Source organism: Thunnus maccoyii, chromosome 9 (assembly GCF_910596095.1).
Source record: "Thunnus maccoyii chromosome 9, fThuMac1.1, whole genome shotgun sequence".
In the NCBI taxonomy this organism is placed as follows: domain Eukaryota; kingdom Metazoa; phylum Chordata; class Actinopteri; order Scombriformes; family Scombridae; genus Thunnus; species Thunnus maccoyii.
The window spans coordinates 16,743,718-16,764,564 of NC_056541.1; the positions used below are offsets into that span (position 1 = coordinate 16,743,718).

Below are 20,847 nucleotides of genomic sequence, written 5' to 3' on the forward strand. Positions count from 1 at the left end.
AAAATGAAATGGTCAAAGAAAGGCAGAAAGGGGACAAAGAGGCCATCGCTTAAATTTGCTTAAAAATAAAAAGACAATAAAAAAAAAACCCACTTTCAATTGAATATCAGAGCGGACAAAAAGAAAAAAACCCTCAAATCTGTGATTTTCAACTAAACCTTGAACAGCAATTAAACCTTTTCCATTTCATCTGTAACACGACAGCATTGTTCAAAAAGGTACACACCTGTTTAGGGATATAGTTAGTTAAAAAAAAACAAAAAAAACAACTTGTTATATAGCTATGTTAACAGACAAGAAAAAAAAATACTGTATGGCAGCTCAGTGTGGAAAAGCATGAGCAGATGTTTGTGGGACACAACTGAGGGGGAGCGAAAGAAAGAAATCATTCCTAATCAATGTGTGTTATCTATAACAAATGCCTTTTAAAAAAACAAAACAACAACAGTGTAACAGATGATCACATGCAGCTCGGGGCAGAGGAGAGAGGAGGGGACACGTGATGAAATCAAATTATTTCATTCATCTGTTTCGCCACCTGTGAGAGGGAGAATATCAAAGAGTAATATAAAAAGAGAAGCTGCACATCAATAACCGATGAAGCTACCGTGTTTATAGAAAAGGGATGTTTTGGCAGACACGCTGTCTTCTTTAGGAGCTCGGCTGCTAAAAGGTCGAGTTTATACAAATCACTCATTTGCATCGTTTGTATCTGTTATGACTGTGTGGCTTCCCTCTGCATGCCCTTCAATGTAATTAATTGTAATCCAGCAAAAACAAAAAAGTACTTCCTGGTTTCTACTCTCCTCAGATAGTTCAGTTCAGTGTCTAATGCAGGAAAAGTGAGGGACTTGTTTTTTTTTTTAAAAAGGAGGGCAGGGATGGAGGGGTCTATCTTCCATTTACATTCATGCAAACATTGACATGCATTTCAAAAACAAAGTTATTTACATGGATTAAAAAGACGGCAAATCCAAAAGGAAAAAAAAAAAAAAAAAGACCGCAACAGCCAAAAGAAACCCTACACACGTGTGTAAATGCTTATAGAGTGAAAGGGCAAATACTGATTTTTTTAAAAAGGTGGTTCATTAGTGTTACATGTGTTTTTAATACAAATGCATCACAATGTCGCCTCTGCTCTACATAAAATATAAACCAACCTATTCACTCCTTTTTATCGCAGGACAACCACCTCAAAATAAGGGTTACTGAGTTAAAAACAAGAAGGAAAAAAAAAATGTAAAGTGCTAAAAATATAATACAAATCACTTAATAAAAGTAAAAAAAATAAAACCAAGAAAATATATCAATATTGCTGGGAAACTGTCTTAAATTCTCTCATCTTTGTCAGTATATACACAAGAGACCTGGATCAAGTAGTACATAAGTGGGCTGCGAATTGTTAATGTTTAAGATGTTGTGGAGAGAGACGGTCTGGTATTCTTTTGAGATTTTTTTATTAAAAATACCTTTTTAAAATTCATTTTAACGAGCCGCCGCCTCCTCCAGCAGCTGACTGGATGTCCTGTTCTCATGATCAGATTAGACTTACAGTATGTTTTTGAGCAATCAGTACTTTTGTTTGCTTCGAGAGCAAAACATTGATAAACCCTGTTCCTCGTACTGAGATCACATCTAAGATCAACCGTCTTCCTCTTCTCTGCTTTCTTTACTTCAATCTTGTTTAACCAAAAAATCTTTCCAGCTGTTTTTTTTTCTTTTTTTTTTCTGCTCTCTGTGAACGTGAGAAAAGGCAACGAGTTCACAGAAGGCGTTTGAGATTTTTTTTTTTTGTGGCAGCATAAAAGAGGGCGTTTTCCAAAACAGTAACTATACCTGAAACAGATGGAGGCGACTAATGGTGAAAGACCACTTTGAAGAGTATCTTGTGTTTTTTTTTTTTTTGTTGTTTTTTTTGAGTGAGTGATATGAACCATTTATACAATCATAGAAAGTCAGTAAGGATAGATAAATTGTTAATAGGTTATTTTGATTTGTATGTATGTTGCATCCAAAAACAAACAAAAACAAAACAACCCTGCATATGTGGAGCTGTAGGAAATCGTCATCTGCTCCAAAACCTCCACGAGGAGCTCCGTAATCTTGTTTTAATAGAGAAGGGAAAACAGATTTGTCATTAAGACACCCACCAGGCATAGACCTGCGGCTGTCTTTTAAACGTCCAAACCCGTAGTTTAACAATACCTGACCTAGAATCGTCCATAGACTTGACCTTGTTTCGGTACAGAGCTTAAGAGTCGGCTGTAGGCGTGGTGCATGTCGTTTTTATTCTCATGGTTGACTGATCCAGCTGTGTTGTCCCCCCCAGTCCTTTCCCAGTGGCTGAGAGCCGGCTGACGGGCGTGACGTTGAGCGATGATCCTCGTGGTTCAGAGTGCTGCTGGTTTTCTATTAAGCCAGACTGAACTCACCTGTCGTCCCGGCTGTACAGCAGTCTGTAACTGCTTCGATGAAAACCGACCCGACAGAAAACCAGCAGCACTCCGCTGTCCAAACACTTGGATTTGAGGACTTCTGTGTTACAGCCTCTCATCCCACAGCTGCACAGCACTCAGGTATCCTTGTCTAGTTCAGTAAATCTGTCACCTGTCAGTAGTTGATGGTTGTGGACTTCAGGGACGCAGACTAGTCGGCGTACGTTCCAGTTTGATGGGATCTGCAGGTCGTCTGTGTTGCATGTTGTGGTGTTTTATAACTGTAGTTTATCTTGGATGTCTTTGTCTAGTCCTACAGTTCATATTCCAGTCATCACAAATCAAAACCATCTATCAAAAATATAGCTGAAGATATCTTTGACGTATGGTTTTGGCTCTTTTTAGTGTCACTCTTGCTTAAAAAGCAAAAGTCGGGGGCCACAGTGCACGAAAAGTGCCGCAAACACACTTGAAAGTTGTTGTTTTTGTTTTTTTTTCACAGGGAAAAGCTTCAGTGTCACAGCTTCACGGCTGCTTCACAAGGCTTATCCATCCAGAACCGTTTCGCTGAGGAAGACTTTCTGTTTCCACTGCGGGTTGCAGTGTGGTGCAGCAGTTCAAAAAGAGCTCAGTCCAGAGGTTGTGGGTCTGCTATAGGCATAGTGTGCAGAACCTCGTCCAGTAACTGCAGAGCTCTGTGCAGGTGGATCTCGATCCAGCAGGGTGTCTCCTTGATGCTCTGGCGGGGGTAGTCGGGCCCCCAACCTTTAACGAAACTCATCCTGAGAATACACAGCCTCCGGAGGTCGTCTACTCCGATACCGGCTGCTGCTGACAGACCTGAGAGGAGAAGGAGTGGCAATCAGGTACGTGTGATGCTGCGCGTGTTTGACACTCAGTACTTGCTTCTGAATTTGATTTGAAAGAATATTCAAGTTAATTACATTAAACAAAGACTCAAAAAGCAAACTGATCGTGATTCCAAGTGGTTTAAGTAAATTTTAAGGCAAAGAAATCACTAGGCCTTGCTTTTTAAAATGTAAATATTTACTGGTTTTCATAGGCTTTGCTCATTGGCAGGGAAATTCATCAAACATCAAACCATCAGCTACAGCACCTGCTTCTACTTGTTCTCACTGTCTCTATGTGTAAATGTGGATCTGCAGTTACTGGATCTTACTAATAGCTGGGGCTATCCCTCCCACTGAGCCAGGTCCAGGAATATTTCCAGCCACGGCGGCTGCTTGGGCTGCCGCTGCAGCTTGAGCTGTAGCAGCCTGCTGTTGCATCTGTCTGTGGCACTGACGGAGGTCAAACACCTGGCAGGAGAAAAGAGGGTTTAAACATTTGTACGTTCAAGCAGCAATTAGCCCCCCTGCGCAGAAGAAATGTGAATAACACCGCAGGCTGCCAGTCAGAGAGAACTTCAGTAAGAGCTGGGCTGTGTGAGGATGTATGTACATGATAAACCCTACTGAGAGATATGAGTGGAAAAGACGGAAAACTAGGGGAATGAGAAACATATTTGTGTGAAATATGCACAGCCACTAGTATAAAAGTGTGAGGGACAGAATGCCTGAAGAGACGGCACGGAAATGGATGCCTGTAATTTGCACTCAGCAGTTTCCCCGAGAGACAAGAGAACATTTTAGGAAATGTCAACCCTGAGTGATGTCCTATTTTTACAGTGCATGAGGTCACGGCTGTGTGATTAATATCGCAGAGTGAAACCCGTGTTCTTACCTTGATGTAAGCGCTGGGGTAGATTTTATGAACAGCGTCTCCGGGGGCTCTGCCCGCCTCTCTGTCCAGGTAGTAACTCTGGACGAACACCGCGTGGTCGCTGAGGCATCGCACCCACACGTCTCCCTCACCTTTGCACTCCAGCTGAACTCCTTTTCCAATGTGAAGCCTGGAAGGAAAGAGAGGAAAGTGGGTCAGAATAAAGGAAACAGGGAGAGAGAGACAACTGAAGGGAGCCGAGTTATAAAAGGTACCTTTATAAAAAGTTATAATTGTGAACAAACTCTTTTTTTTTTTTTTTTAAAGGATAAAGCTGATGATTTTCTTTATTTTTCTTGCTGACAACAAATCTCAGAGATGCATTCCCCACGCATGCACAGTGGCGTCTGCAGTACAAGGAACTTCTCTCCTGAGAGTGAAAATTTATTGCTATTATTAGTCTTTGGAGCCGTTTCTAAACAAACTATGGCAGCCATTGTCTTCGGGGTGAAGGAACATGTCACTCACAAGAAGAGTGACTCACTGATGTGTTTTTAATAGTTTCTGGTCAACAATGGCACACTTGAATGCATTTCAAGGCAATATATAGAGAACAGTGTGTTGCTTTGCGTTACGTGAAGAAGACGTGCTGCCTTCAGTCAGCTGAGAGGGAGGAGGGAACATAATGCACAATGCAGCTGGTTATGGGAGCTGGTTTAATCCAGAAAAATGTGCAATGTTTCCTGCAGGTGGGTCAGATCACATTCATACCACAAATGAACTGTACCAACGGGGAAAATGAACCAGAGTTTGAGTCAACCGAACAAAACAATGCAGGTGTGAAAGCACTCTAAGACAAACAAACAATATGGAGGCGCATTACTCTGAGGTACCACTAGTGGTTTAAAAATTCACAGGGTTCCTTTAAATAAACAGGAAGGAATAGAAGGAACCATGAAGGTGTGGTTGTGTTGTTTCTTATTTTTCTAATAACATGCACCTCTGAGCTTTCTGCTGATGAGTTGATGGGACTGATATTGTCGTAATGTCAAGTCACATTCGTGTAGATGCATATTCCAACCGAAACAGACAGATATGGAAATGCATTTTCACTTCATGTAAAAAGAAACGCTCAGTGATTCTTTCCCTACTGTGCAGTAAGATTTAATCTTCTTGTTCTAAATATTGCGGGTGCCTGGGTCACCTACCTTGCCCTCTCGATAGCCTCAGTGCGATGTACGTTGCTCAGCTGGCCCAGACAGAAGCGGTCTCCTCCTGAGGGGTCCACATAGCCGTCCACTGTCACAATGGGGCAAGAGGAGGGCACCTTAAATGTCTCCCCGACTTGCACGTCCATCTCAAAATAGGCGATGGAGCACCAGTAGTCAGGGGCTGAAACAGAGGTCACCGAGGAAATGTTCAACTTTTTTTGACTTTTGGTTCCAAGTTACAGATTTAAAATGATGAAAAACAAGCAAGATTTCACATTTATGAAAGTGCAATGACTAAAACTGTTTATCAGCAATCATAATTGGAATCAGTTTGTTTCATCATAAAAACTAAAATACTAAAAATAACTTTTTTTAATGAACTAACTGTTTCAGCACTAAATACTATGACAAAAAGGTAAATCTGCTGTTATGCCAATAAAAACATTGACATTGAGGAATCAAACTGAGCACATAAACACGGCTTTACATCTATAAAACATGAGCGACTTTTACAGGCAGCTGAAATGGGCAACTTACTTAATGCGTAATGTGAGTTTGAAAAAAAAAAAGTGCAAAGAAAGATAAACTGTTACTAAAATCTATCGACCAGTTTTCCAACCAGGCCTGAATATTCTGTCCATGGTTTATGTTCTTATGTGTTCTTACCTGGATGGTTGGATATGGGAGGCTGAAACGCGAGCTCATTATGAACCGGCCCTGAGAGAAAGAGCGAGTTAGAATAAGTTAATAAGTTAATTAAGTATGTGATTCTGTCCTGGGAGTAACTTACGGCTAGCGACATGTGTGTACTTACAGTAGTGTGTCGGGTGTGGCATGGGAGGGTGGTGCTGTAGATGACCATTGGTGTGGTGGGGTATGTTGGGGGTGAAGCTGCTGTTCCTGGACCAGGTTGTGCTGGCACCTGAGGAGAAAGAGAGATCAGAAGTCAGATAAACTGACAAAACTGCTGCTGCTGCTTTCACAAACATTCACATCAGCAACAACTTCAATCTAAATGCAGCGTTCACCAAGTTAAAATACTCTTTTAATATCACAGTTTAATACTGGTTTCATGGTCATACAGGACAAAGTATGAAAATCTGATGGAAAACCAGTAGAGACGATACGATGTACAATTATCTATCAATATATCATATTTTTTCTATATTTCCCAGCAGTACAAAACAATAATTCCTAATGATATAATTAATTTAATTACCGTGACCTTGATTCAAATAAGTAGCATAAAATAGATAAATTGATTGTCCAATGAAAAATGATGAATGAATTGACTGCTAGCTACTGTCGCTAGAGGGAGTGACAGTGTTTTGCTGCGGGTCTGATGGTGCTGATGGAGACGCCACAAAAAAGACTAAACAGCTTTGATGTGTAATGTCTCCTGACATTTTATAACCAACATTTTACACACATTTATGTTTTTTTTTTAATGTAAATTCAATGCTTTTTAAAGACTTTTTCATGACTTGCAGATACCCTGAAATGATTCCAGTGCACTAAGTCAAACCTATTCTCTACACTTTTTAATCAAAATTAACTTAAAAATAACCTATAAAGTCTCTAACTAGCTCACAGATACATATTTCATGTATAAATATAAACAGACACAAAGACAACCAGACGACAGACAGCTACATAGATAGAAAAAAATGTCAGATTGCATCTTACTGCCTGATCCGGCTGCGATGGCGGGGAAAGACGATGTCGAGGCAGATGTGGAGGCCTCGGCGGGGGGGAGCAGGTTCGGGGTGGCGAATGACTCAGAGGGAGCTGGGCGGCTACTGGATGGGGGGTGCTGGATGGTCTGGATGGAGTGTCCTCCCTCGATGGAGGGCAGACTCTGCGGTCCGTCAAAATCATACTCATCCTTAACCATCAGTGCTGAGCTGGGTCCAGAGCTGGTCAGCGTCAGTCCGGATAAGTCTGTGGAACAAGGAAGAAAACATTAATGGATGAAACTCGCACAGCGTAAAGCCGCTTTGAGTTCAAGGGAAACTCAGTTCCCGAAAACTAATTTTTAAAAGGTCATATGACTAGTTTAATTATAGATGTTTAACTAAAAACTGAACTTCAGTCTTTAAATTCATTTCCTCCTTTGAGAGAGAATCGAAAACACTGACGCAGGAAGTTTCTTATAGTTATCAAAGAGTTAAAAATATACAAAATCCAAGACGACTACCTCCCCCGTGTTACTCACCTATGCCAGGAGACACCACTCTCTCGTAGTGATAGGGGTTGACACACACACTGTCGCACTTGAGATCAAAGGCAAACTGGCAGTATTTGACGTGCTTCAGCTCATTCTTATGCAGGTCCGGCCACCGCCACAGCCTGGCATAGATTACATGTGGGAAACCTTTACGTCCAGCCACCTGGGAACGACGTATAGTGAAGGATAAAGTTAAATAAGAGTCGATTAAATACATCTGTAAACTCACTGACCTGACAGCTGAGGTCATAGGTAGCGTAAAGTCAATTATTGGAACTGTTGAGTTGTCCGACACGCTCCAACTGAACAAACACATGTGCGAAATACAATAATTTGTTAAAACTGCTCCAGCACTACTAATGTGTACCTAAGATAGATTTCCTGAATCTTGAGTTTAAATGCATATGGTGGAAACCGCCTTCATATTTGTGTATCGGAGAAGTCGTCCTACCTGCAGTCGTCCGTCGAGCGTCCTCTGAATGGTCACGCACTTGCTGGGATGGGCCCCGTTGGTGGTGATAGCCGTGATGAGAGAGTCGAGTTCATCTTTTTTCTCCTTCAGCTTTTTCACCAGGCTCTCGATGGCCCGCTTGGCAAAAGTCTCGCTCTCGCCGCCCTGCCTGTGACACATCAGGCTGTGCACGATGCTCAGGCAGGCGTCGTTGCTGGTGGGCGTGTTGGTGATGGACATCTTGACTTCACGTCTGCACTATCTGATAAAGACAATGAGGGCGTTGTTTTGACCCAGGTGTATGTGCGTTGTTTATACCATGAAACGCATCATCGGGAAAGCCGCGGCAGAGAGGGTGTTCACGGAGTTGACAAAAAAGCAATTCAGCTGTCCTGGAGGCGGATCTGTGATGATGGACCTCTCAGCATCAGGAGGAAAGGATCTGAAAAGAAAAGTTGACATGAAAGTTTTTGTTGAAAATGTTTTGGAGACGTCTTGATTCAACTTTATGGTCATTTTGGAGGCTGTTATATGTGATGCGATTTATTTATATTGCATTATACTAGAACTGCGACTGATATTTATTTTCATTATCAATTAATCAGTCAATTATTTTCTCCATTAATTGTTTGGTCTATAAAATGGTGAAGAATGTTGATCACTGCTTCCCAAAACCAAAAGTGACATCCTCAAAAGTCTTCTTTTGTCCCAACCAGCAGCCCCTAACACAGAAACATTTACTTTACTATCGTAGAAGACTAAATAATTGGAGAATTTGGACATTTTCTTTAAAAAAAAACAACAACTAAAAAATAGAGATTAATTTTTTGTCGATCGACTAATCGTTGCAGCTCTTCATTATGCTGAGTTTTTTAAAAAAAAAAAAACAATCTGTCCACCTCAATGAATATAGAGATAAGTAACACCTCTCAGTATAGCACAATACAATTCAACAACATCAAACTACAGCCTCCACAATTACCAGAAAGTTGGGACAATTACAACAAAACAGAACATTATAAATTAACCTACATGAAGGATTTCTAAGATTTAGGGCAGGGGTCAATAATTAGGTTGAACCACAGACTAAAGTTGTGGTATTAAAACAGTGTTAGAATTCACACATTCAGCTTTAATTTCTAGTAGGTTTATTAGACTTAATTTCAACACTATGCATTATTCAAATAGTATGGCATAACCATAGTTTTAATGCCTCTCATCGTGTGAGGGCAGGACATATACTTCTCTCTGGTATTATTTATATGACTTAGCTGCTGCTACCTGCCCATTTGCACTGTTGTATGTTGAATATTTTATATGTTTTTTTATGGTGCATTGTGCTATGAGTAGTTTATGTACTTTTGCTGTACTTTGGAAGAAGCCAAAGAAAGTCAATCAATAGATCAATCAATCAATTAATCAGGATTAGATGTAACAACTTCAAGATTACATTACAATACAGGAACCTTGTATATATTTTGGCATCTATGGTAGATTTGTGAAAAAATATGTAAAAATTTTGATGCAAACTATGAAAGCCAAACTATTTGCCTACCACTGATTCAGGGAAGTGTTGCAGGGTTGTTGCATTAGTTGCAGGTAGGTGAATATAATAAACTGGCAACTGAGAGCAAAAAGTTCATTCAAAAAGAGGCTGTTCACCTCTGCCAGTGTATTTTTTTTTAAAGTAAGGGGCTGTTAGTTACAGTCACTGCTGTGAGCTTCAGTAAATCCGAATGACAGATTATCTCTGCAGTGAAAACCGACAAACACACAACATTTGTTTTGTTTTGTTTTGGGGCAGAAGACATGAAGCACGAACTGTAACGTTATAACCAAGTTTCTGTCGTTATAATTTTAACGCTAGCTCACCAACGACACAACCACATGACGTAGTTACATTTTTCACACATGCAACTAGGTCTAGAAAATCCCGGGACTGTTAACTGTAGGGTAAAAATAAACTTTAAGCTGTTGTGCTCGTCTGCTTCTTCTCGGCTAACGGTGGCTAGCGGCGCCAGGCTGGCTGCTGTGATGTCACCGCGTCAAGTTACTGCAGACTGACGCAACTCGACGGAAGTGAGCGCTTCTGCGCTTCAAAATAAAGGTGAAAGTTTTCAGAGGCAAAAATCCATATAGTACCAGTCACAAGTTTGGACTCACTTTCTCTTTCAGGTGGATTCAAACGTGATTTGACAGAATATTCAAGTTAATTATAGTAACCCAAGACTCAAAAAACAAACTGATTGTGATTCCAAGTGGTTCCTATTAACTCGAATGAAAAAATGTGTCAATTAATTGATTGGACTATTGATCAAAAATTAATTATCAACAATTTTGATAAGTGATAGTTAATAGTTTAAGTAAATTTTAAAGGTGCAGTATGTAGGATTTAGTGGCATCTAGTAGTGAGGTTGCAGATTTCAACCAACTGTATCGCCTCGTTGTCTTGAATGAGAAAGTGTGTCCAAATTTTAACTGGTACTGTATGTCACATTTATGAGAAACTGTGATGGGCATTTTAACAATTATCTGACATTTTAAAAACCAAACAATTAACCTATTAATTAGGAAAAAATATAGGCAGATTAATTAATAATAAAACTACTATAAACCACTTGAATTGAATGAAAATATAGAGTCAGGCTTTGGTTTTGGAGCAATGAAGCCAGCAAATATTTACCTTCCAATAGGAATCAATATAACTGTACTGCTGTAATATCAAATTTGCTTTATCTGAATATGTGGACTTTATTCTTTATTTCATTGCAAATTAGTCTGTTCATCACTCTGCACATTTCTTTTGGTCTCAGTCTCAATGAATTTACCAAGCTCTACTAATTAAAAACTTTGTCCTACCAACAAGATCGATCGATTATCGAAACTCTTCTGATAACTATTACATCTCTCTGACCTTCTGTTTGTTTGTTGTCCAAGCTCATGAGTGACCCCCCCGCTCTACTTCCCTGGTCTGTCGGTGCCATTTCCAGAGTTTTTGGATCTGATTCCTCATCCTGCAGGAGTTTCAGCCTCACCTCATGTCTCTCTTTCTCTCCTGTGTGAATGATGTCCTGTCTCTCTCCTGTGTGTGTGTGTGGTTTCTTGTCTCCTCTATGTGTGTATAAATGGTGTGATGTCAGTCTCCTCTGTGTTTATGTATAGTCTGTCCTCTTCCCAGGTCTCCATGGTGATGGAGGTCACAGTGCTCACGTCCTATTCTGTTATTCTGGAAGTTGCTCAGCGTCCTCTTGATCACATTCTTCATATATATTATAAATCTATTATAATTTTGTCATCTTGTTTGTCCATGCTGTATTTTTGTAATTTGTCTTTCTTGATCTATTCTGTACATACAACTTCTATTGCATGTCTTCCATTTTTACACTGCTAAAGGTTTCTTTTTACAGTGTTTTCCCTTAATCGAATCAAGGGTCTAAGGACAGGGGATACTGTATTGCTGTACAGATTGTAAAGCCCCCTGAGGCAACTTAATGATTTGTGATATTGGGCTATACAAATAAAATTGACTTAACTTATTTCTCATAAATGTAGCCATTGTGGTTCTATGTATCTGTCCAGCTCTGTTATACAGATTCCAGCTATTCACAAAAGACGAGGCAAGCTGCATCTTTCTGACGTGCACATATCTCTATACTGTTAGCCATAATGGTGGTTTGTTTCTATGTTCAAACTCAGACACAAACTTTCGAAGTGATTCATGTAAAAATAATGTTTATTTGGAAAGATGTAGGAATCTCAGTAGCTTGCCACGATGTTTATCGTTGTGTGCGATAAACTTCTTTTTGTGGATCGCTGGAAAACATAGCTGAAAAGAGCAAAATTAGCATGACACAGAGCCACAACGGCCACGTTTATGGGAAACACATCAGGTTGAAATAAACCAGAATTTTCCTTTATGTGCCATGTAAGAAAGTAGCAGATCAATTATGATTATCTAACAAAATTGGTTGCAAAAGTTACAGGCTGTGTGTTTCAGACAATACTGTCTGTGCTCTCAAAAACTCTTAGCACCAGACCAAACCTTAATATCAGACCACTTGTAACTATGTTTACTACCTTTCAAAAGTCATTTTAGACTGTGGCAACAAATTCATGCAATTGTGAAACACCTATGCATCTACCTATTCATATATAGAACACACGCTCACAACATATTAATGACTTATATTTCCCTGTCACTAATATATTCACGTTTTTTGTGCTGTCAGGTGTTTTGAGCTACTGTAAACCTTTCATACTTGAGTACGGTATTATTTTGAAGAGCCTAACCGGAAATACTGTGTTTGCTCGCTTCCTGCTGCTAAAAACATCAGCTAGCACCGATATGATAGCGGCTAACGTAGCATGCTACTATGTTTATTCTTGCCAGTTCCCCAGCACAATCATTTGGTGACCACTTTGTTTCATAGCCAGAAACAAAAAAAATGTATGAGACTGTGAAAATCTTATTATATGCACGTGATCGCTGTGTCGTTTATATTTCCAGACTAATTAAAGCGATGTAAACAGCTGAAGCTAACTTACCTGGAGTTAGCTGGTGTGGCAGCTACAGTTACCGTGCAGGTCCTGTGTGCCTCCTGGATTATCCGCATGAATTTCATCTGCTGTTTACAAAAGACATGACGAATAAGTCCTTGTGCACAAGCTGTGTCCGCACATCCACAAGACCAGGGCGCAGATGACACAGATTCCGTGTCCAGTCCCGACCCACTTCACTCACTTCTCACCAGTTTCCTCCAATGGCGCGTTGCGCATGCGCAAAATATGAGACAGGGGATTGTCAAATGTTCATACAGTTATTGACTTAATAAAATATTTAACTGCTACTAAATGATATACAGTGGTGGAAAATAACTTTTACATTTACTCAAGTACTGTACTTAAACAGGCCTACAATTACTCATGTACTCCAGGTATTTATGTGCCACAGGTACACAGGTACTGCACTTATGAACATCCCTGTGCAATAACCCTGTAACACTATAATACCCACTGCACGTACAAATTATACATATTTATTTTAGTTTAAAATACAAAATGTGCAATACATTTCATTCATTACTGTATGTTTGAACAGACTGTATATACTGTACATAAACACCTACTATATGTACAGTATATAAAGGGACATGTCACTTTTTTTTCTTACCATTTAATATTTATTTCAGCACTCATTGCACTCTTCTTTGCACTATTTGTATCCTGCTTACAGTTCACAGAAATGGGTTCACCTGTATATAGACATTCCTTGTGTATCCTTCTGAGGATTGTTGTGTTGTTATTTTTGTGTACGTACATTGAGAGCCACTAAACCGGAGTCAAAATCCTTGTATGCGTAAACATACTTGGCCAATAAAGATTATTCTGATTCTGATACTTGTACTTTACTTCATACTACTTTATACTTCCACTCCACTACATTTCAGAGGGAAATATTTTACTTTCTACTCCACTACATTTATTCGACAGCTTTAGTTACTTTTCAGATGAAGATTTGACACAATGGATATTATAACAAGCTTTTAAAATACAACACAGTGTTAAAGATTAAACCAGTGGTTTACAACCTTTTTGGCTTTTGACATCTAACAAAAAACAGTGTGTAGTCGGGTCATATTTCAGATGTCTATGAGTTGTTAACAGCTCCACCAAATAGTGATTTTTCCCTCTAAACTTCTCACATGATTTCATTTCAACAAATGTTCAATATTTCACCAAATATCAAAGATTAGAGAGAAAGTCCAAAAACTGAAAAGAGATTTGTGTATCAAACGTTGTTTTATCTTCTTTCCTCTCCCATTAATCATCTCATGACCCCTCAGATTTATCTGGTGACCCTTTAGAGGGGCCCGACCCCTAGGTTGGGTACTAATGGACTAAACTATCTAACTGTATATAAAGTAGTTCAAACCAACAATTCTGTACCATTATGTGAGAAGGGTTATTATCTTGAAACACCAGTATTGGAAGAAGTACTCAGGTCTTTTACTTAAGTAAAAGTATAAATACCACAATGTAAAAATACTTCATTACAAGTAAAAGTCCTGCATTTAAAGTCATACTGAAATAGTTTTGCAGAAAATTGATATATTTAATCTTTGCATTTGTGTGAAATACTGGAGAGTTTTACCTCCTTGGGTAAAAAGTACAACATTTCCCTCTGAAATGTAGTGGAAGTATCAAGTAGCATAAAATGAAAATACTCAAGTAATGTACAAGTACTATAAAACTGCACTTAAGTACAATACTTTAGTAAACATATTTAGTCACATTTCACAACTGTGAAACAGAACCAAACAGCTCAGATACACTAACAAACTCCTCTTCAAAACAGAGGACAAGTGGCTTGTTTTTCCACAAACCTGCAAACCTTGAATAAAATTTTGTATTAAAGCTGTTCCACCCTATTACAAACATTTTTGCACCAAACCTTAAGGTTTCTGTTTCCTGGAGTCCTTTGGAGTAGAGTTTGTTCTCAACGATTGGTCCAAACTGAAACACAAATCTGATTATGGACAGAAATGTTTTATGCGATTTAATTTAAAAGCAGAGCAGCTTTGTCTGGTTTGTTTCTAACTCCATGAATCTGAAGTCAAAACTACAGTTGATAGAATACAGTATCATACTTATTAGATCAACTTTTAAAAATACAATTATGAATCTCAAAATAATTTTCTCTAATACATGCATATACTCAGTATCTATATACGTTCTGTTGATTTTTATTCGTGCTTCGCATTATTGTGTGAATAAGAGTCAGCTTCTGTATATTTCAGATGGCTCTGTGGACCTACAGTCAACATTTAATAATCTGTCTAATGAGAATCTGTTCATTTACACATCCAAAGACATTTACTACACATATAACTTACAGGCTTATAAAATGACAAGACAGAAGTTTTATTTTAGCTGCTACACCACAGCTGCTTATTTCACTGATTATCTTCTCCTCTCCGGTTAACGAGGTGCTAATTAGTAAAGTGAAATCAGCCACTGTGATGTTTAATTGGAATGAAAAGTAGGTTCTCTTTATCCTTGATGGCACATTCATTTTACCTGCTGAATACAAAAGCATGCACACACAAAGATGTACACACACACACACACACAAGTTGAAATGCCCCACTGGTTACCAATTTGTCCCAATTACAGATGTGAATATTACAGGCTGACAAGCAGCTAAATGATGATTAATTATCAGCTTTGGTAGCTAATGTACTTGGCATGCTTTCATAATTTGACTTTAATTGTCTATCATCTCTCTTTGTCTTTGTTTCCCTTTCTTATCTGCACCTCTTTCACATTTCATTCTTCTCATTTCTTTCACTCAAACTCTCTTTATGACTGAAGTAATAACTTGTTGTGTGGCCTTATTCTTTCATAAATTCATCTAGTATGTGATAGAGAGAGAGCACTGCAGGGAGAGAAAGAAAGATGGATGCAGAAGTGACAATCTGGATAAAGCACACAGGGAGGAAGAGTCTGAATGGGAGGAGTGAAAATTTATTTTTTCATGAATATATCAATGAAAGCCATTGTGAGACAAGAGGAAAATAAAAATCCACACTCTATAGGTCTCTATACACTAAAAAACTAAAATGCTCACCCACTATACTACATCCACGTGTAGTATAATTCCCTATAACTGACCAGCAGAGTGCAGTAATCACCAGACTATAAACTCCGCTCTGCACTGGTGTCCTCTGAGCAGGGCTGGCGGAGTTCAAAATTCAGACGATTTCCTCATTTGGTTTTATGCAACTTATTGAAAAAATGCTGGATATTCAGGTCTTAAATAGTCACAGAAGTGTTGCAGGCCCTGATAAAATGTCATGCGAACAAAAGAAAAACAAGTAAATGCATGAATCCATACAACATGTGTCAAAATGATCAGACGTAAACCTAACAAATTAAACATACAGCACTCTTATGTGTTGATGATTAAAAACCTGAGCTAAATCAAACAGCCTTATATATACTTATGTACTATAATCTACAGTCATCTTTCTTGTCGAGCAGTTTAACTGAAGCTTAACTTGAAGATCATGATAAAACGGACAGATTTCACTCTCAACTTAATCTGAATCATGCAGGCGACACTTTCTGTCCTCTGGGACTGAATGGAAGCAGCCAGTTTCCACTGAATGAAGCTGTCTGTAAACTACGAGCAATATAAGGAACATTGCTTTAAACTTATAAAACGCAGATATATATATTCATGAAACACTAAATCTTTGTTGATATTATAGGCCATCACCCAACGTTTATGGCATATTCAATCATTTTAGCAGCTCCAAAACAAACATACAGTTCATATAGAAACTGCAGAAACAGGTGTTTTACAGTCTTTTATCTAAACTTTTACACATATACAGTAATTCTCTAACCTTGAGGTTTTTTTTTTAACTATATGTAAAACTGGAATAAATGGCTTCATCTTTTGGTAATAGCCCCATAAATTAAATTTCACTCATTTTTAGCCCCCAGCATGTTGCTACTAAAATGTATTTAGTGGAGCTGATTATGAAGCTTGAATATGTCTGTTTTCCTCATGACCGTCATTCATTCTGCTTTAGATGTAGTGGATGTAATTCTGCAGGTGTTTGTCTGGCAGTAACCATGGCGTTCAATGCCATCCAGGCCATCTGAGTACGACATGAAAAAAAAAAAAACAGGGAATTACACTTTAAATGTGAAGCTTGTCTCACATCTTTCACAGCTGACAGAAATTACCAAGTAAATATCAGCTGTTGCCAGGTCATTCTGCCGCTTTCCAAGCTGTTTACGTTCGCATCAGTCATAGTGAAGTTTTATAGTAGTGGAGCAGCTGGCGGCTAATTGATTATTTTGTTGCCTACAACAGCACAGCATTTTAAAAAAAAAATTCACAGCATAACACTTGTGCACAGGCAGCACATACAACAATCAAGACGCTGTGATTGGTTGAAACAGATTCTCTTCAGGGTCTCCACGATGACCATCATATATCACCTTGACAACCATCCCTCAGAGGCGAGACACGTGACTGCTCTGTGTATGTGTGTGTGTGTGTGTGTGTTAATGTGTGTGGATCTCACACGGTACAGGCATCGACAGAGTTACAAACGTAAATACAAATGGACAAGCAAGAGGGGAGCGTAAGTGATGTGATGTGACTGTTTCTCTGTCAGACTGAAAAAACAAAAACAAAACAGGATTTAAGTGACAGCAGCTTCTCAACTTAACACACTGGGTCATTCGCTCATGACCTCCTCACTGCTCCGTCCTGCACTGCACTCATCCTGATGTTTACTATTTCCTCCACCTTCTAACCTCTTCCCCACCACTTCTTCTTCCCCCATCTCCCCTCCTCCACGTCTGTTTCTTCCTTTTTGCCCTACTTTTCATCAGTTCTCTTCTTCGGCTGATAAAAGTCCTCATAAATTCAGAGTAAAATAGCTGATGTATTTTCTAATTGACCGTTTGTTGGCTCTCTGTTCCTGCACAGCACATGTGCAGTTTTACAATGCTAACGATGGCAGATTTACCACTGACTCGTTTTCAAATGAGAATCCTGTGATGGGGGTGTTAAATATTCACTTGATGGTTGCATATATGATATCAAGACTGAGGGTGAAGCTGCATGTGCTAAAAAGTCATCATAGAGCTTGTTAGTCCTAATTATGAGAGAGAAAAATGTCTGATCAGGCTGTTGTTTTGTTCTTATATAACCTTGTTTAGATTACATACCTGTACGTATTTTTAGCCATGCTAGCAGTATGGCACTAAGGATGGCAATGTCAGTCTGTCAATCAGTCCACAACTTTGGTCTAGATTGAAAGATTTCAACAACCGTTGGATGGATTGACATGAAATTGATTGACTTTTTCTCTTGTGCCACCATGAGGTTGACATTTTTGGCTTTCAGTAAAATGTCTTGTCAGTTATTGGATGGATTGACATGATATTTGGTGAAGACATCCAGACGTCCCCTTTAGGATGAAATGTAATCATTTCATTTCATGATGGATACGGCACAGTGAGTTGACAGACCGCTCGTCGTATCTGAATTTGCATTATCACGACTCAACTTCAGCTTTATGCAGATGAGTCTGTCCAGCGCAACGCACCCGGCTCACGAAACTCAGATCAAACTGTCAAACTCGGCAGTGCTGATCAAATACGAATCAAGATTCTGTTACTGCATTGACTATTTCTCACCTTAAATGTTTTCAGAAACATATTTTAATGTACTGTTTAGCTGAAATAATTCAATTTCAATTCAATTCACTTTAATTTTCAATTTTAATATATAACGCCAAAACATTACAAAAGTCATCCCAGGGCACTTTTCACATAGAGCAGGTACTCTTTAATTTACAGAGACCCAAGATGTGTTCTCACTGGAGACGGTCTGTCTGCACCTTAAAACACCCCTCTGGTCTATGGAAAACCAAGCAGTTCAAAAATACGTGATATTTAACACGTTAACAACACATTGACAACATGTTAACTACGTGTTGTTGATGTGGGCTTCAGCAGCACATCATTTAGAGATTCGGCGTTGAACTAATTTTTTCTGCATGATGCGTGCAGTTCTCAGCAAAAATAGTGAAAATGATCTGTTGATAATCATATTGACATCATACCAACAACATTACATAACTGACACCTTTCACTATAGTTTCAATGTCTATATCTGTAGAATATGTCACAGACATTTTCTACAGACAGAAAAAAAAAAAAATTTTCTACAACTGAGCACATGCTTCTTAACCCTTTTCTGTCTAAACTAAATATAAATTAAATTTATAATCAAATGAAATGGAACATTCTATTATTGATGGTCATAATCAAAGGCAAACTCAATGTAGAAAGACAGAGCTGGCAGTAGCAATGCTACAGCAGCAATGCTCTTTGTGTGGACTCCACACACGTTCGAGCCGCAGCAGTTCAACAAAGTAGCCATCACGCACAGGTAAAGATAGGTGTGAAAAGTACATGCGTGTACGTTAGGAGCTTTTTCTAATATGTCGCCTCTATCGGCACTAATTGTCAGGACAACATAATTTGTTTGTGCTTTCCAAAACTGTTAGAAATCACTGTTAAAACACTTATGTTTTATGGTGTTACAACGCTGTGGTTAAGGTTTGGTTAGGTTTCGGCACAAAAACCACTTGGGTAGGGTCAGGAAAAGATCATGGTTTGGGTTAAAATGATCACTTGAAACTGGGCTGCCCCCTCACCCCTCAACCCTTCCTCTGAAGCCTGAGCACATCATACGAGTGGGGGATGTATTAAATCTGAAATCTTTCCACTTCAGTGGGATTCAGGAAATTGTCTGCCCCGCGGGAAGTAAATGCAGATGGAGGGATGGATAGATGGAAGCGGGAAGAGATGGATAGAGGAGTAAAATGGATGGAAGGAGAGATGGATTTAGGAAGAAGGGTTTAGCTTGAGAGAGGGAAGGTATTTGGAAGACGGATGGATCGGTGGTGAGCATGAGAGAGACGGAGAGGGAGGAGAGACGGATGGAGAAAAAGGAGGGGAGAGACGGAGGTGTGTGAGAGGAGATGGGTGAGCTGTCTGTTTGAAGATAAATCAGAGAGGCAGTGTAGTGAGGAGGTTTATATCCATAAACACACACACACACACGCACACACACACAAACAGATGTGTGTGCACGCTCACGCTTGAACTGACACACATGCAAACACACGAAAACACAAATACACTCACTTACTCACCCGCACACGCTCTGCCCCACGGCGAGGTGGTAAAAGGCCACGGCTGATTGGGTGCTGCAGGCTGATTTCGCCCCGAGTGGCAGAGCGGTGCATGTTGGGATGTTTGGATACAAATGCAATCATCCGCAAAGACATGAGGTAGGTCACCCTCTTCTCTCTCTCTCTCTCTCTCTCCTTCTCATCTCTCCTTTTTTAACATCTCTTCACTCCCTTACATCATCCTTTACTCATTTTCTTCTCCATCTCTGCTGTCTCTTCCAAACCTGGCTCGATACCTTCCCCACATTTCCCCACAGGGCTTTTCTCCAATACACTTCCAAATCTGCCCTTCTGTCTGTTCCTATCAATCCATATTTCATACAGAAAGTGTATTCTCTCTGGGTATTAACGGTAGCTCTCAGTTCTCTCTTTCTCTCTTTCTCTCTCTCTCTCGCTGTCTGTTGTCTGGCTTGATTCATTTCCATCTGTCTCCCATCTCTCTCTTTATCTTTTTCTAGCTTTTCTCTCCCTCCATCATTCCCTGCCCGCAGCCTGTTTGCTAACACACACACACGCATACACACACACACACACACACACACACACACACACACACATACACACATACACGCACACATGCACACACACACACACACTCAGTATCCCCGCAGTGTAGTGTGCTAACAGAATAATTAGTCGTGCTTGAAGTCTCTGACAGTTCTAATCCTTCTAAATGGCCACCACATGCCTCCCCTCATCAGCCCAGGGCCAGACACACGCACACACACACACACACACACACACACACACACACACACACACACACATACACACATACATACACACAGACACACACCACACAGTCATATCGCCTGCAAATAGGCGTAGTCAGAAATGAGACACTTCCATCTGTGTTTAGTGCAGTTTTAAAAATCCCAAACATTAAAACAAATAGATGAGGTAACTGACCGTACCATAGATACAGAAAGCCTCAACATCCTCACCAGTTGAAGGTTTTAATACTAGAATTGAAAAAAAAAGAAAAGGAGTTGGAAAGATGGCTACATTGGTGAAA

The 20,847-nt window shown here is 39.5% G+C and overlaps 1 protein-coding gene across 3 annotated transcripts; it reads right to left on the reverse strand.

Moving 5' to 3' along the window:
• Positions 1 to 866: 866 nt before the first annotated feature.
• On the reverse strand, positions 867 to 12,829 carry LOC121904047 (mothers against decapentaplegic homolog 4). Of its 3 annotated transcripts, none has more exons than XM_042421550.1 (10): positions 12,592 to 12,829; positions 8,047 to 8,488; positions 7,584 to 7,758; positions 7,055 to 7,309; positions 6,183 to 6,290; positions 6,035 to 6,085; positions 5,366 to 5,549; positions 4,179 to 4,347; positions 3,616 to 3,754; positions 867 to 3,275 (listed from the first exon to the last, which is right to left on the reverse strand). In XM_042421550.1, exons 2-10 carry the CDS (start codon positions 8,284 to 8,286, stop codon positions 3,064 to 3,066), a joined length of 1,533 nt encoding a protein of 510 aa, XP_042277484.1. In that variant the 5' UTR covers positions 8,287 to 8,488; positions 12,592 to 12,829; the 3' UTR covers positions 867 to 3,063. The 3 variants fall into 3 exon arrangements, with proteins under 3 accessions (XP_042277484.1, XP_042277485.1, XP_042277486.1); XM_042421551.1 differs by lacking the exon at positions 12,592 to 12,829 and adding an exon at positions 10,961 to 11,044; XM_042421552.1 differs by lacking the exon at positions 12,592 to 12,829 and adding an exon at positions 9,919 to 10,234.
• Between the last annotated feature and the right edge of the window lie 8,018 nt (positions 12,830 to 20,847).

What these genes read in the sequence shown, in the direction of transcription:
- LOC121904047 (XM_042421550.1), bottom strand. Translation starts at nt 8,286, where the DNA reads ATGTCCATCACCAACACGCCCACCAGCAACGACGCCTGCCTGAGCATC. An exon ending in CATCGCAGCCGGATCAGGCA is followed by an intron (nt 6,291 to 7,054) that starts GTAAGATGCAAT and finishes CTTTCTCCTCAG; the next exon opens with GTGCCAGCACAACCTGGTCC. An exon ending in ACCCCAGCGCTTACATCAAG is followed by an intron (nt 3,755 to 4,178) that starts GTAAGAACACGG and finishes TTCTCCTGCCAG; the next exon opens with GTGTTTGACCTCCGTCAGTG.